The 16736-nt window shown below is 46.8% G+C and overlaps 1 protein-coding gene across 3 annotated transcripts in view; it reads right to left on the reverse strand.

Moving 5' to 3' along the window:
- Nucleotides 1–16736, reverse strand: part of NRDE2 (NRDE-2, necessary for RNA interference, domain containing) — a 51906-nt gene that overhangs the window by 14080 nt on the left and 21090 nt on the right. For all 3 annotated transcript variants that reach the window (XM_042944071.1, XM_042944070.1, XM_042944072.1), the window contains exons 5-9: nucleotides 12363–12813; nucleotides 11116–11521; nucleotides 8825–8958; nucleotides 6321–6441; nucleotides 859–1034 (exon numbers count right to left, since the gene is read on the reverse strand). In XM_042944071.1, coding sequence (XP_042800005.1) covers nucleotides 859–1034; nucleotides 6321–6441; nucleotides 8825–8958; nucleotides 11116–11521; nucleotides 12363–12813 — 1288 coding nt within the window. The remainder of the gene's footprint in view (nucleotides 1–858; nucleotides 1035–6320; nucleotides 6442–8824; nucleotides 8959–11115; nucleotides 11522–12362; nucleotides 12814–16736) is intronic.

A 16736-nucleotide genomic window follows, 5' to 3' on the forward strand; every position in this document is an offset into this window, starting at 1 on the left:
TGAGCACTCACCCCAAGAAAAGCACCGTCCACGCACTGTGACCCGGCAGCAGGCAAAAATCCCCACCCTCAAGGCAGGTAGGTTGTGAGGGTCACAGACCACAAACCAGGCCGAAGCCCACAAGCCTCGCCACTGCAAACACCCCCCCGGTCTGTACCTAGAACATGCTGTGAGCCACGCAGTATAGTTGGTGTCTTACGAAACTGGGTCAGTTTCAGGTCTCAAAATAGAATCTCTTCCTTTAATGTAAATCGTCAGAGCTGCTGGTCACTAGACGCAGCGCAGCACAGACCAAGGCATTCGATGATAGTGAGATAACGTGAGACGTTAAGTCAAGGACTCGGTAAGTCAAGACGTAAGCCGGGACTCGGTAAATGCTACTTCCCTCCCCAGCAAGACAAGCGGTACACTGATTGTCCCGACACGGCCTCTCCATCCAGGTCCTCTTGTCTTCTGGAATCAAACCTATCTGCTGTACCTCTGAGGATCCCAGAGTGCTGCGGGGAAAGTGGACACGGTTAAAGAATCTAGGACGGCGATACCACGTTTTAAAACCCTGAGTCCTCAGGCTTCTGTGTGAAAAAGTAACTGAATAACCTGGAAGACAGTCTCCGGGGAAGCCTGCCCTCCTTACCTGGGGACAGGAACTACCTGGTCAAGTTCCTCCAAGCTCCCACGTCACCAGTGGCCCAGGAGGTTCCCACAGACAGAAACAGGAGCAAAAGCTAACATCTCCCAAGCCAGGCGCGTGCTCAGACAGTGAGCTCAGCAAGCTTCTTTCAGGTGACCAGACCCCAGGGGAACGGGGAGAAGGCAGAGACCCCAAGGCCGGCCTCCCTCCTGGGCCGGGGGACCTGCCTGTCTCTCTGGATCCTCACAGTCTTCCTCGGTTTGCTTCTTGGTCTTATCAGGGCGCCACGGCCGCCAGTGCCTCTGGTCTCGGGACCGCTCGGTGGCAAGCCAGATCTGCCACCTGGGCAGGCTCTTCTCTCTTATTTCCTGGTCCTCATCTTCTGGCTCATCATCATCATCATCTAGACAAGAACGGGACTTTTAGCCCCCCTCACCAGTCACGGACACCCAACCGCTCTGCTACGCCAGCTGCTGTGGGGGGCCCTGGGATGCCATGATGAGTAAGACCCAGGCCCAGCCTTCTGGGACACTCAGGGACTCAGAGGCACCGAGGGACTCTGCTATCATCCGTCAAATCCCCAAAACTCCCTGGAAGATTAGCCAATGAAATGAGATGATTTTTAATGCTATCATAGCAATTAAAATGGGAATACGCACATTATAGAACAGCACTGCCCAAGAGGACTTTCTGTGATAATGACATAATATGTACCCATGTGTCTAATACGGTAGCAACCAGCCACGTGACTTACTGGGCCCCTGAAATGTAGCTGATACCAGAACTAAATTTTTTATTTCATTTTAATTAAAATGGCCACATGTGGGGGCACCTGGGTGGCTCAGTCGGTTATGTGTCTGGAACCGTCTGGCTCTCGGTTTCGGTTCAGGTCATGATCTCACGGTTCATGGGTTTGAGCCCCACATCGGGCTCTGCCGCTGACAGCGTGGAACCTGCCTGGGATTCTCCCTTTCCCCACTCTCTCTCTCTCTGCCCCTTCCCTGCTCGCTCGCTCTCTCTCAGAATAAATAAAATGGTCACATGTGGCTAGTGCCTACGTATTTGGACAACACAGTTCTAGAACGCTAAATGATATTTAATGACAGCCCTGGTTCAGCCTTTCTAAAGCCACCAGAATTTTCAGCCAGTGGCCTTATGACTACAACCGGTGTCTACTTCTCAAAAAAAGGTAATTCAAGATTATCCTGTACTTTCATTTTGTTTCCTAATCCTGAACATGCAGAATGGAAGAGGAGAAAAGTTCAGTATTTAAAAATAAACAAACAGGATATATACATTGGTACAGCCACGCAGAAAACAGTTGGCAGTTTCTTATAAAATTAGACACGCACTTATTCAAAGACCTGGCAACTACAGTCTTTGGTGCTGATCCCAGAAAAATGAAAATCTACGTACACACTAACACCTGCACGCTAACACCCACGGCAGCTTTATCCACAGTGGCCAAGCCCTGCAAACACTCCAAATGTCCCGCAGTAGTAGGTGAAACGAGCTGATTCGTCTACACCTACTATTCACAGTAAATGTGAATACACTATGGACGCGTGCAACAATTCAGACGGATCTCAGGGGAATGATGCTAGGTGAAAAAAAAAGTCAATCTTAAGAAGTCACACAGAACACAAATGTTGGTGAGGATGTGAAGAAACTGGAACCCTTGTGCCCAGGTTGGGGAGAACAGAAGATGGTGCAGTGCTCTGGAGAACAACATAGCGGTGCCTCGGAGAAGTTTTTAAAACTACCGCATGATCCAGCATTGCCACTTCTGGGCACACGTGCAGAAGAACTCTAAGCAGGTTCTCAGAGACACGTGTACTCCATGTTCACAGCTGCAAAAGGTGAAGCAACCCAAGTGTCCGTGGACAGGTGAACGGATAAATAAAATGTGGATGCCATTCAGACTTAAAAAGTGGGTACTGAGGGCCGCCTGGGTGGCTCAGTCGGTTGAGCGTCTGACTTCAGCTCCGGTCATGATCTCACGGTTTGTGAGTTTGAGCCCCTCATTGAGCTCTGTGCTGACAGCTCTGAGCCTAGAGCCTGCTTTGAGTTCGGTGTCTCCCTCTCTCTCTGCCCCTCCCCTGCTCATGTCCTGTCTCTCTCTCTCAAAAACAAACAGTAAAAAAAAAATTTTTTAATTAAAAAAAAAAAAGGAGGTACTAACACATGCTACACGTTGGACAAACCTGGAAGACATTATGCTAAGTGGAATAAGCCAGTCACAACACAACAAGTACTGTCTGATCCCACTTATCTGAGGTTCCTAAGATAGTCAAATTCAGAGACAGGAAATAGCATGGTGGCCGTGGGGGCAGGGGTGGGGAGAGGAATGGGGAGTCACTGCCTAATGGGTACAGAGTGCCAGCTGGGCAAGATGAGGAGGTTGAGGAGATGGACAGAGGTGAAGACAGTTGCACAAGAGTGTGCATGTAGTTAATGCCACTGAGCCGTATATTTAAAAATGTTTTTTAAGTGGTAAACTTTGTATATATTTTACAACAGGAAATTGTTTTAAAAAGTCACACACCCTATGATTCCACATATCTAACATGTAAAATAACGTGACAACATAATAACAGAGGTGGAGGGCAGATCAGTGGTCCTCCGAGGTGGGCGTGGGGGCGGACATGGCTACCAGGCACAGCATCAGGGAGCCCGGTGGTGACGAATCGTTCTCCGACAGCGGGGGTGGTTACAGGAAGCCATGCCTGCGATTAGGCTGCACAGCACCAAACACGCAAGCAAATGAGAGCTCGTCAAGCCATGAGATGCGCGGGTGCACACGGGCACTCACACACGCACGCACGCACACAGGAGACCGCCCCAGGGTCACTTCCAGGCTGTGCGACTGCACAGTCGCTGGTGGGCCCTGGGGTGGGGGGAGGGGGCACAAAACCTCCCTGTGTATTTTCCAACTTCCTGTGAATCTCTATTTCAAAATAAATGAGTAACAAGAACTCCAGAGAATTTAAAGGCATGACGTGTACATTAGCATTTTAAAGTTTATTTATTTATTCTGAGAGAAAGAGTGCGAGTGGAGGATGGAGAGAGAGAGAGAGAGAGAGAGAGAGAGAGAGAGAATCCCAAACAGGCTCTACACTATCAGCACAGAGCCCAATGTGGGGCTTGAACTCACAAACCGTGAGATCATGACCTGAGCCCAAGTCAGATGCTCAACCAACTAAGCCACCCAGGCGCCCCTCTACATTTGCATTTTAAACTCAATATTCTATCTATGGCTCAGTCGGTTGAGCGTCCGACTTTGGCTCAGGTCATGATCTCACAGTTTGTGGGTTCGAGCCCCGCATTGGGCTCTGTGCTGACGGCTCGGAGCCTGGAGCCTGCTTGGGATTCTGTGTCTCCCTCTCTCTCTGTCCCTCCCCCACTCATGCTGTCTCTCAGAAATAAAAATGTTAAAAAAAATTTTTTTTAATAAATAAATAAAATAAACTCAATATTCTATCTAAACACTCTTCTGAGTTATCAAAGAAAGGTAAAATTTAACTATCACCTTCTTCTAAAGACTTACATTTAAGGTAATGCTTTAACCACACTGAAAACTTCTCACCATTAAGAGAAATCACCTGTGAGTCACACATCAGACTTAGATACCTGAACTTATTACATTAGAAATTCAGAAGATTACATGGTTTTGGAAAGACATATATAAATACGTAACAACACAGACTAACAGAAAGTGAGGGTGAGAGAGAAGAAATGAGCTGTGATGTATGAAGAAAAAACACCTCAGAATCAATGATAAATACCAACTACACTCTAAATGCTGACCTTGTCAAGATGGACAAGAAAACTTAAAAATAAAGCAAAAACAAAGAATAGTTATCATTTCATTTTTCTGGAAACAAGAAACGGTCAGCCTTTCTTCTCATCCTGTTGGTTTTCTGGAAGGGTCCCACTAAATTCACTTAACTCAATAGAAGATTCTCCGTAACAGAAACGCCAACTTATGTCCGTAACTTGACATTAAAAATCAAGGTTTTACCACTTGCATTATCTTTCTGGGAAAACAAACTCCACATCTGATTATGAGTAACTGTTGGGCCTTTGAGCACTTTTCAGAGAAGTAATGCTAACTTGGTCCCTGGACACTGCTGTGAGAATTCTTTCTTCTCACAGAACATGGTAAACCTTAGAACATAAATTCCATGCACTTTAAGAGTCTTGCCCATTAAAACAAAAACAAAAAAGCAGCCGAAACACAGAGAGGCATGCTGAGCTGGTAACTCAAAGAGAAGTTACCACCAGAAAGACTTCCATTTTCTGGTCCTTCATGGGTCTTGCAGACTCACTGGCTTAAGAGGGTAACACCTACAAACATTTTGCCCTGCAGGTCATTTTTCTTCATCTAGGAACCCCTGGCGAGCCTGAAGAAGGTTTCCAGTTCTCTTTGGGAGAGAACACTCCGGGAGAGTCAAAGATGCTGAGCCAAACGAGCGTGACCTTCCCTGATGGCGCTGCCCCCAGCAAAGCTGCTCCGGGCACCTGAAGGGCCAGACAGGCCGCCCGGCCTGGAGCGCTGCATAGCCACACTGACCGAGGCTAATCCAGAGTTTTCGTTCCTCAGGTGAAGACGCCGCGGCCAGAAGGGTGACGTGTGTGAGGAGGGGACCCCTTGCACTTTCAACAAAACCAGGGTGTGAAATCCCAAGGAGCTGAGAGCTGCACTGGCCAGTATGACAGCCGTGCACATGCGGCTACGGGGCCCTTGGAAGTGGCAAGTCTGAACTGAAATGTGCTAGAAAGTCTAAGATACACACCAGACTTCAAAGAGCTTGTATGAAAAAAAAAAATGCAAACTATCTCAATGTTTAAATTATTAGTTACATGTTGAAATATTAAGGTTTTGACACACTGGGTTAAACAAAATATATTCCCATTAATTTCACCATTTTACCTTTTTATTATTATTTTTAGTTTTTTATGTTTATTTATTTATTTTTTTGAGAGAGGGGGAGGGAGAGAGAAATCCCAAGCAGGCTTCGCACTGTCAGCATGGGGCCCGATGAGGGGCTCAAACCCACGAAACCATGAGGCCATGACCTGAGCCGAAAGCAAAAGTTGGACGCTTAACCGACTGAGCCACCCAGGCGCCCCACCATTTTACCTTTTCAATGTGGCTCCTAGAAAATGTAAAGTTATTTTTGTGGCTTGAATTATGTTTCTATTGGACAGTGGTGTCTTAGGGTGTAAATCTGGAACGTGCTTTGGGGTCACTTAGAATGAGTTACACAAATGCTAGTTAATATTTCATAGTATTCCTAAACAGGCAAGTGTTTGTCAAAGGATTTGTTGGTCTGTCCACTGCCAAGGAAAGAGAAAGACTGACTTAAGTACACACTAAATGGGGCAGGGAGAGGGGGGATTAGTAACAAGATTACTTCTTCAGGAGCAACCTTATAAAAGGAAAAATGAAAATTACTGCCCTTGGAAAGAAATGCGAACCCTCCAAAGGCCTGGGGGGTTGAGTGAAAGACCCTAAGGGTGAGGGGACAGTCTATTCTCCAAATGCAACCACTTAATGTATTTTTGACATACAATGTTCTTCAGGACTAATAAACAGCTTACACATATAAAGAAATAATCATGAAGATACAAAAACACATTCCAGAAGAAAAAGGCGGAGGCATACGCATCCTGAGAGGCGCCTTACCTGGACTGATGACCACCCAGCCGCCCCGCTCCTGCTGGTGCATCCACGCTCTCCAGCCTCGGGCGCCCTTCTCGCCAACCCGGGGCTCCCCACTGTCCCAGAAGGGCTCAAAGAATTCCACCTGTTCAGGTTGAAAACATGGAGGTTAGCCTAAGTTGTACAAAACTGCTGAGTCACTGAGCAGAGTGCGTTCTGACTGGCGTAAGAGGGGCTTATGGCAGAAATCTTGCTCGCCATCAGTCGTCCTAGTAGATATGGGATACATCCCCAAAATAGAAAAAAATAATTACGTAGTGTGGTGGGCAGCCTCCAAAATAGCCCCCCAGGACCCTGACCCCTGCCCTGTGGCTTTCACACCCCTGAGCATGGGCTGGACCCAGTGACTTACAACGAACACAATACGGCAAAAAGTGACGAGCTACCACTTCTGAGAACCAGTGGCAAAAAGACCAGCCGTGGTCACCGAGAAGGGCCTCCAGCGGAGTGGGAGAGGAACGGTTTCCCAGCTCTGACCCTGCTGTAGAACAGTCTAACTGGGGACAGTGACCCTGCCAGTTCCCTTAAAGCCACTGGGCCCCTGAATACCTGAAATCATGTTGCTTTCCAGACCTTCTGTGGGGAAGGGGATTGATTCAGTTTCAACAGGACAGCCTGGGAGCTCCTGATGGCATGACCTCTCAACTCTGTGTTCCTAACTGGCACAGTGCCCAATACATAGTAGGGACTCAATAAACGCTTGTCGGCAGAGAATGGCACATGGCAGGCATCCGGTGAAGAAAATGGCCTGCGTGTTAAAGCCAGGCCCTGGGATCACACCTCAGCTCTCATGCGTTTGGGGCATTAGGTCTGCTGTGTGTGGACCCCAGTTCAGTGCAGTAATTCCCCGTGGAAGAGAAGTGATCACAGCCACGAACAGGAGAGCAATCGTCTCATCAGCTGACAATAAGGACTTTAAAAGTGAACCAACGACTTGCTCAATGGAAGCTTTTATAAGAAACATTTTGAAGAGGACGAGGTGGTCCACACAGCCCAGGAGCCGCAGGACCGTCCAGCCTGAGCCTGGAGGAGCACCACACACACCGGGAAGAGGGCTGGGTCCCCACACCAAGGGCCCATTGGCCGCGTCAGGAAGGGGAGCTGGGAAGACCACCCCCCTCTCCACGGGTCTTGTTCTTACAGGAGGGATCGAAGAAAGTCACTCAAGAAAAAGAAGTGTATCTTTTTTTTTTTTAAGTGTGACGGTTATAACCAATTTATTCATCCCATTGAAACAGACCAGACTCTGCTTCTTTGATGTTATGCCGTGTATGGTAACGATGTCTCTCAGTTATAAAGATAAGGTACGTCATCAAAGAAAAACCCTTATTTCAAAGTGCTTGAGTGCTTTGCAAGTGCTTTGAGACTACATGTGCTACTAATATTTAAAATCTCCAGAGTGTGCAACAGTGGACACTCTGGGCGAGTGGCTCTTGACGCTTCACAGTCCCGGGCAGGGCCCTCCCCACAAGTCGCTGCCCTCATCACAGACAGCGAGTGTCAGCAAAGGGCAGCGATGAGGGCCATTCCGATCCTGCCCCCACAAGCACACACCCTGTGCCCCGCAGTCAGCTAAGACTCACGTCTACGGCACGCCATATTCCTAAAATAGCAAAGCATGTCTTAAAATAATGTTGTTATCTGGCTTATCATACTGCTAATCAGTTATACTAATATTAAGCAATATTCTTTAACCCAATTTTGCCTAGGAAAAAACAGATCAAAATAATGATGATAAAAATAGTCTTCAAATGCAATTCACAGACATTCCACAAGATGGAGACCTCAGCCTCTCAAGACCTCTGTTTAAGTTCACCATAAATTCAGCTATCCTACCCATCTTCCACCAGAGCCCCTTCGCAAAGCAGGAAACAGATTTCTTCCAAGGAAAAAGGGAAAGGAAGGCTTTCTTATACGGCTCTGTGGTAGGATGTTTTTACTGCTTCAACATCACAAATATGGGCAACGTTCATGTGTCACCTAAATGATAACAGGTCCCCCATTAGGACGTGTGTTGATAAACCACCACCAAGTAACAGCGTTTGCAATTCCCACGAAGATCTTAGGTGGTGGAAATGTTAACTGGGGAAATGACGTAAGACCAAATTTCAAATGCACGAAGGTAGGACAGAGTAAGATGTGACTTCAGAGGCGTAACAATTGTTTCTCTGCCTGGTGAGGACAATGAGCACTGAAACAAAGCTCCTAAGAAAAAAGGGGGGACATGGTGAGTCTTTATATGGGGGGGGAATCCTTCATCTCTCCATGTTTCACCACCTTCATTATGGAATTTTCCTTGGATCACCACAACACTCTGAAAAGTAATTCTCAGCAAGACTGATACAAAGGAGGACAGGATATTTGAAAAATACCAGTACCATGTCCCAGGATCCACACTTGCCCCCAGAAGAGAGAAGAACGGGAGAGGGAGGAGAGAGGGAGGTGGGTCACGCAACCAGAACCCCCACCTGTCCTTTGGTGGGCAGGTCTTTCACACTGTCAGGTTTGAAGAAGGTGAAGTCGACCATGGCCTGGAACAGAGAGACCGCCTTCTCAGAGTGACCAGCCTGCCGCAGGAAGTGGCATTGCTGAAGAAAGAGACCTGAAAACGGGGAGAGAAGGGAGACTCCTGGTTAACAGCATCAAAGGGAAAGAACACAGCTTCTAAAGCATGCATTCTGGGGCTCCTGGGTAGCTCAGTCGGTTGTCTCCGACTCTTGATTTTGGCTCAGGTCATGATCCCAGGGTCATGGGATCGGGCCCCACATCGGGCTCTGTGCTCAGCATGGAACCTGCTTGAGATATTCTCTCCTTCCCTCCCTCCCTCCCTTCCTCTTTCCCTCCCTCCCTCTCTCTCTCTCTCTCCCTCCACTTCCCTCCCTCCCTCCCTCTCTCTCTCTTTCTCTCTCTCTCTCTCTCTCTCTCTCTCTCGTCACCCTATGCCCTTCCCCCTGCCCCTCTTCCCCTCTCCCCCCGCCCCCTACCCTCCTTGTGCACACTCACCCACACTCTTTCTAAAAATAAATAAAAAATAAACAAAAATGTGCATTTCCACGCCAAGAATATCTTTTCTCCAAATTTAGTTATTGTGGTAATTTCAAAGCCGTAATAACACATGTCCTTATTAAAAGGATTCACAATGGTACTGTAATCAAATGATGTACATTTATCCCAATTTTTTTTGAAATCATTGTGGAATACAAATACTGACAAAAACTACATATGTTATAGGAAAAGAAGGCAAAAGGTTGGTCTGACCAGTTAATCAAATATTCAAAGCTCATTATGCCACGAAAAATTCTCGGGAAAGGATGATGTAGATTGTCATCAGAAAGCAGAGAAGTGTGCCGAAAGCTAGATGGCAGTAACCATCGGCAGCGTTCATCATCTCTACAGAGTCAGCTGTAAGCAAATCAGGGTTCCATGTTCGAAGACGTTGGTTTGTCTCAACTGTGGTACAACTCCATTTACTAGATACTATTAAGCTATATGAGCATATACCGCGAACAGTATCAAACATGAGACTCTATGTCAGCGTGGCAAGTGCTTATTATTTCTGGAGCAATATATTTCTATCTTTGGAAGGTAACAGAAATAGCAAGGTTTTGATCAAATAAATGCCTGCTGTGTGCCACACACTGAGCTGTCTCAGGCAATGTGCAGGTAATGTGCTCAATAACCCTCCCAAACAAGTACTGTACCACTGGTGCTGAGGGAGAAACTGGCACTCAACCAGGTTCAGGAACAGGCAAGGTCACCAGGGAAGGGCAAACCCAGGGTTCGAGTCAAGAGTGATATTCTCCAGCTCCTGCTTCACATGCTGCCTTCGGTAGCTCACTACTGGACACAGTTTATATTCTAGCCTCCTGTGGGACACACCAGAACTGTTAACAGCAAAGTAAGAGCTGCTGCTATGCAGGGGCGCCTGGGTGGCTCAGTCGGTTTAGCGTCCGACTTCGGCTCAGGTCATGATCTCACAGTTTGTGGGTTCAAGCCCTGTGTTGGGCTCTGGGCTGACAGCTCGGAGCCTGGAGCCTGCTTCCGATTCTGTCTCCCCGCTCTCTGCCCCTCCCCCCACTCACGCTCTGTCTCTCTCTCAAAAATAAACATTAAAAAGAGGGGAGCGCCTGGGTGGCTCAGTCGGTTAAGCATCCAACTTCGGCTCAGGTCATGAATTCCATGAACTCGGCAGTTTGTGGGTTTGAGCCCCGCGTCGGGCTCTGTGCTGACAGCTCAGAGCCTGGAGCCTGCTTCAGATTCTGTGTCTCCCTCTCCCTCTGTTCCTCTCTCTCTCTCTCTCAAATAAAGATTAAAAAAGAAAAAAAAAAAAAGAACTGCATTTACACAACGACCTCCAGTCAACTTGGGCTTCCCCCTGAACACCACAGCCTGAGATCCTAGAACGGGGGAGACGGCCAGACCAGCACCTCCACAGAGAAGGTCACGGACAGCCAGAACATTCCAGACTTCTCTAGGTTTCCTCGGTTAATAAGCAGAAAGGCTGGAACTTCCACACCAGTGATACTTCTCTAACTTTACTGGCTCTAATGCCCACCCCACCACCCCCACCCCCGACCAAGAAGCTGGAAAGGGGAACATCTGTGGTAATCACAAGGAATTCCAATACTTTTTTGTTTAAATCAGTTCTATCCGTGTCGACACTTCTAAAGTAAAGCAAAACTAAATGTTCATTTCTGACGAAAGCCGAAAGCAAGGAGAGCTCCCCCCGGACAAAGGGATCTGGTCCTCGGCTTCTTACCAAACATGGCGTCCTCGGTGCCCGGCAGGGCGGGGTGCGATAAGATGCTGCCGTCCTTCACAGCAGACAAGGTGCTCAAGCACTTGCCATACAGACCGTGAATTTTTGACACCGTAAAGGTGCTAAACTGGCTCTGGCAGAATAAAAGGTATTTCTGCCACAGGGCTGTATCGTTGGGATGCAGAAAGATCAGTTTCTGCCACTCTTTGGCCAGGGCGGAGGGCTCCCAGAACTCGGAGCAGAGCTTCAGCTTGGCGAGTTTCAGGTCCACGCTGCTCTGGTTGCTTTCGATGGCCCGCTCCAGGATGGCCAGCTTCTTCTCCAGAACGAGCCTCAGAGACCGCTTCCGCTTTTCCTGCTCTCCTTCCTCGACGGCATACAGGCCAGGGCTCTTCATGACCTCGTCCTCCAGACAAAAACATCAAGTTAACAAATGCGAACGGCAGCAGGGGAGCCTCAAACGCTCACCGCCGGGACAGAGACGCTCACAGCCCTTCCGGGCCGCACCGCCCGTCACCTCTCAGAATCAATCATTAGTCCTGCTTTCTTGATAAGCATTTATCAGTGTTTTGTTTTGTTTTTGTTTTGAGTGGAAACTCTGCTACTGGGGCATCTGTGTCACCTGATACGTTTGATCTTGCGTTTATTTCCCTGTCTACGCTCTGGCATTTCAAACTTCGATCACGTATCAATAGCCAGGATGCAGTATCTTGGAAACTGCTTCCCAAGAGCCAACTTTACCAATAAAACAGCCAAATGTGAGGCAAAATAGGATAATTGTACACGTGGTTCAGCAACAGAGAAGTAGGACGAAGACAAAGCCATGTACTTTAGGACGGGAGCAGCACAGCTCTGACCAGGGAATGGTGCGAACACCACCTTCTCCCCTGGATTCTGCGTGTTTTGCGCGCTGTCTATACCTCGCGGGTACATCTCCCTGCCTGGTGAACGTCTACTCTTCTTTCCAGATTCGGGTCAGATTTTACCTTCTTCTGGAAGCCCTTTCTCACTCCCTAGTAGCAGGTCACTCCCTCATCCCACCCCCAAGTTCTGCCCGGGAGCACGCGCTACCCCACACTGCATTTATTCAGTCTGACCAAGTTCAGGGCGAGGGCTCCAGTCTAATCATCCTCAAACGCCCAGTGCCAGGGTTCCTCCCAGGGGCTTGAAAACCGCGGCACAGCAAATCTGTTTTCCCCAAACTAGGACAGTCACTCCGGTAAGAGAACTGGGACGGCGACACTTACCTGAAAAGCAACAAATGCCATCCACAGCTGAATATCCCGGGGATTCTCCCGAACTCTCCTGTTAAACTCCTCCACCTTGGCCTTGAGCAGGGCATGCTCTCTGTCTGTCTGTGAGTCTGGCTGCTTTGATTCTTGCTCTGAAGGACCCTGTCCTTGTAACCACTGCGTGGTGGACTGATCGTAAATCCCCAGAGGGTTCAACCAGGTCGTAACAGGAGGAGCCATATCATCCGAGGCCTTCACTGGGATAAATGAGACCGGCTCAGATGAGGGAGGTTCGGTTTTACCGCCAACGGCGACTCCGTCAATGTTCATCAGTCCCACGCTCTTCTTCGTGAAATAGCGCTCGACATGCTTGTGTGAGTGCTTCTTTTCTGTGGCAGCCCCCTCCCAGGATATGCACTGCTTCTTAGGGTTAATGCCAAGGCAGGAGTCTCCTTTCCTCTTGTATCTTATATTTGAAAAAGAAAAGAAGACACCGAGGGCGTTATGTGCACGGCCTCTGCACAGGCGAAGGCTCAGCTCAGCAGACCTCAGCTCTCGTTAGACAAGTTAACTGCATGTATTCAAATTCACCTCACCTTCAAACTGTTTCTATTTAGAGAAATATGAGAATTAGCAATTAACTTTTTCTGTGTTTGACTTATTCCCCTAAACACTTCAATTCTTTGTTAACATCTCATGAATTTAAGATCATGCCTGTCCTCCAGTAATTTCTATTTTCCTGGAGCTTTGTAAAGTACTGCCCCACACGTTTTGTCATTGATCATCACAATCATACATACCCAGGCAAGGGAGAAATCCTCATCCCCTTTTACACTATTGCTAAGGACACTGAAACCCTGGGTGATAATGTGTCATCTGTCTCCTAGACCAGTCCCTTGTCTTCAATGTGGGCCTGCATCTCCACTTAAGAAGAAAATGGAGAGGGCTAAAATTGTAGTTTTAGTCCTGAAACAAAAGTATGTTGGACAAAGTTACATTTGGCTAGTTTCTACTCTAGGGGAAAAGAGTCTGGGTTCTAAAATGCTTTTATGGGACATGTAGGTGTCCCCAGAATTCCAAACACAGGACCACCGAGTATCTGCACAAAAGCTAAGGGAAAGTGTGCACTTTTCTGTACGCATGTTATACAAACAGTCAAGTGAAAAATGGGCAAAAGATCTGGAAGGAATTCACCAAAGAGGACATGAATGGCCAATAAGCACACGCAGAACTGCTCAACACCATTAGTCATGACGGAAACGCAAGTTAAAACTACGAGATACACAGCATACCCACCAGAACTGCTAAAATTAAACACTGACTCTCATGTGCTGTTAGTGAGAATGTGAGTTGGTACAATCACTTCGGGGAAAGGTCTATAAACTAAACTTAGACTTACCAACTGTGACCCAGCGATTCTATTTTAGGTATTCACCCAAGAAAAAGGAAACTGCATTTCTACACAAAGACTTGTGCTCAAATATTCTCAGTGGCTCTATTCATAACAGCCAAATACTGCAGAGTCCAGACGCTCAGCAATGAAAGAACAGATAAACAACGGTATGGCCACACAACAGAAGACGACCGGCAGCGAAAAGCAACGAAGTACCGATAAATGCCACAATGTGGCTGAATCTCCAAAACATCACACTGAGTGAAAGGAGCCAGACACGAAAGGGTGCAGACTCCATGATTTCATTTAGACGGAATTCCAGAACAGGCAACACTAGTTAATGATGGGGAAGAAATCAGAACAGCAACTGCCCCTGGGGAGATGGGGAGTGGACTGAATGGAAAAGAGCATGAGGAGACATTCCGGGGTCACGTTAATGTTCTATATTTTCATAGGGGGCTGGGTTATACAGGTGTATCATGAAGATTTGTGTGTTACACTGTATGCAAATTTTAAGTCAAAAGAAAAAAATGAAACAAATCTTGAATGCTAGTTAATGACATGCATTCTGAAGCATGGAGGGGGCAGCATACTGATGCTGGCATCAAATGAACAAGGTGGGTTAGAGGACGGACGAACAGATAAATATGTGATCAGGCGAGGGCAGCAAGATGTTAATGGCAGAACACAGAGGGTGGGAATACGAGCTTCTTTCAACTGATGCTGTATTTTTTTTTTTTTTTTTTTTTAATTTTCGTTAACATAATGCTGTGGGGAGCGGCATGAGGAGGAGAGAGCTGCCGCTGTCTACTGTCCTCTTCCAGAAAAATCTGTCTCCACCATCTCCTGGTCGAGGCCCAGCAGCTCCTTTGCCTCCCCATAGTCAACAGGTGCCTGTGAAGCCTCCCTCACCGCTCACACACGCCCGTTCTCTTTATCGTCTCCCCTGGCTCCTCCTAGGTTACTTCCTGATGGTCTCTCCCCAGCCTAGTCCATATAGTGGTCAAAACAATTTTAAGGTCTCCCCTTCATGACTATTTTGTTTTCACTAAAAATGAACGGTATTACGACATTCACATAATCTCTTGAAAAATGTTTACAGAGTTTTCTGACGTTAAAGTGCATTTTGTAAAACCGATTTTAAGAGCTGCACTTTATAACAGATGAAAATGATAAAGGAGAAAAAAAAGAATCTTACTGATATATATCAAGTGCCTACTTTCAGATATGTGAAAATAGTTTTAAAAATAGTTGATGTTAGGGGCATCTGGGAGGCTCTGTCGGTTAAGCGTCCGACTTTGGCTCAGGTCATGATCTCACAGTTCGTGGGTTCGAGCCCCGCGTCGGGCTCTGTGCTGACAGCTCGGAGCCTGGAGCCTGCTTCTGATTCTGTGTCTCCCTCTCTCTCTGCTCCTCCCCTGCTCACATTCTGTCTCTGTCTCTCAAAAACAAAATAAATGTAAAAATAATAATAATAATTTATAAAAAAAATAGTTGATATTAGGGGCATCTGGGAGGCTCAGTCGGTTAAGCGTCCGACTTCGGCTCAGGTCATCATCTCAAGGCTCGTGGGTTCGAGGCCCGTGTAGGGCTCTGTGCTGACAGCTCAGAGCCTGGAGCCTGCTTCGGATTCTGTGTCTTCTTCTCTCTCTGCCCCTCCCCTGCTCATGCTCTGTCTCTCAAAAATAAATAAATGTTAAAAATAGTTGATATTATGGCTTCAGGCTTTCCTCCCTACTTTAAGCACTTTGCCACACCATTAGTTTTAGCAAATATCATTTTTATTGTAAAGCTTTAAATTGGCCCACTGGAGGGGTAAGCCCTCATTTAAATTAACGTCCTTCTATTTGGGTTTTATCTAATTTATCACTTGTCATAGAATCTTAATTGGGCAAAACCTAGGATGTAATTTAATGCAATATTCCTCCAAAGGAAGGCATGTTTCCTATAAAATCCTTATCAAATAGTCAGCTGGTCTTACCTGAATAATTCCAGAAGGAATTATTGGAGATTCAGTGAAGGATATCAATGGACATTTAATTTAAATGAATTCAGCTATAAGGAAAAGGGAAGGGATGGGAAGGGAAGAGAAGGGAAGAAAGAAAAGAAAAAGGGACAGGGTATGGGAAAAGAATATATTTAAATCAAGCATATAATTCTGCCCTGAATCCACTGAGTGGCTCTGAGTCCCAGAGTGAGCTGTGCAATAATAAATTTGCCTTTCTTTCAGTGACTTCAATTCACACATGGCTCTCATGGTGGCAGTCACCTGGGTCCACATTCCAACCCCACCATTTACTAACAAGATGACCCTGACCAAGCTATTTCAAACAAAAACCAAAAACCTGTCTGTGCCTCAGTTTCCTCATCTGTGAAACGGAAATAATGGTACCCATGTCATAGAACAGCAGGGACGATCAAAAAAGTTTATAAATTTGAAGTCCTTAGCCATATAATAAGGACTAGATAAGTTTAAGTTATTATTATTTTATAAGACTTGGCTCTTAAACATAAGCCAACTATTTCATCTGGTATACAGCCAAAGAAACAATCCATTCCAAAAATGGATTAAAACTGAGCTGAACTTCACTGACAGCCAGGATGTTAGTCCTAAGGCATTTTCCGAAGGTAATTCTGACTCTTATACACAAACCCTAGGTCCCGTTCACTACAATACTCTAACACACACCAGGTCACTGCTGGGATGCTCCCACGATGAGAAAATTTGCTCTGATACTGAGCCCAATCTTTCTGGAACTTCCACTCATTGGTCCTGGCTCTGCCTTCCCAAGTTACACAGAACGTTGCCAACCCACCTTCCAAAGACGGTCCAGCAAAGCTTAAAAGACAGTGACCATGCTGCTGTCACAAGCCAAATACCCACAAGCCCTCATCTGGTCCTCACAGGACAGTGCTAGCCAAGTCCTCTCAATGCTCCTGAGTTGTCACTGCCCCTAAGTGTGAAAATTCACAGCCTGACAAAACACCCCCTGTTC

Source organism: Panthera leo, chromosome B3 (genome assembly GCF_018350215.1).
Source record: "Panthera leo isolate Ple1 chromosome B3, P.leo_Ple1_pat1.1, whole genome shotgun sequence".
NCBI lineage: Eukaryota > Metazoa > Chordata > Mammalia > Carnivora > Felidae > Panthera > Panthera leo.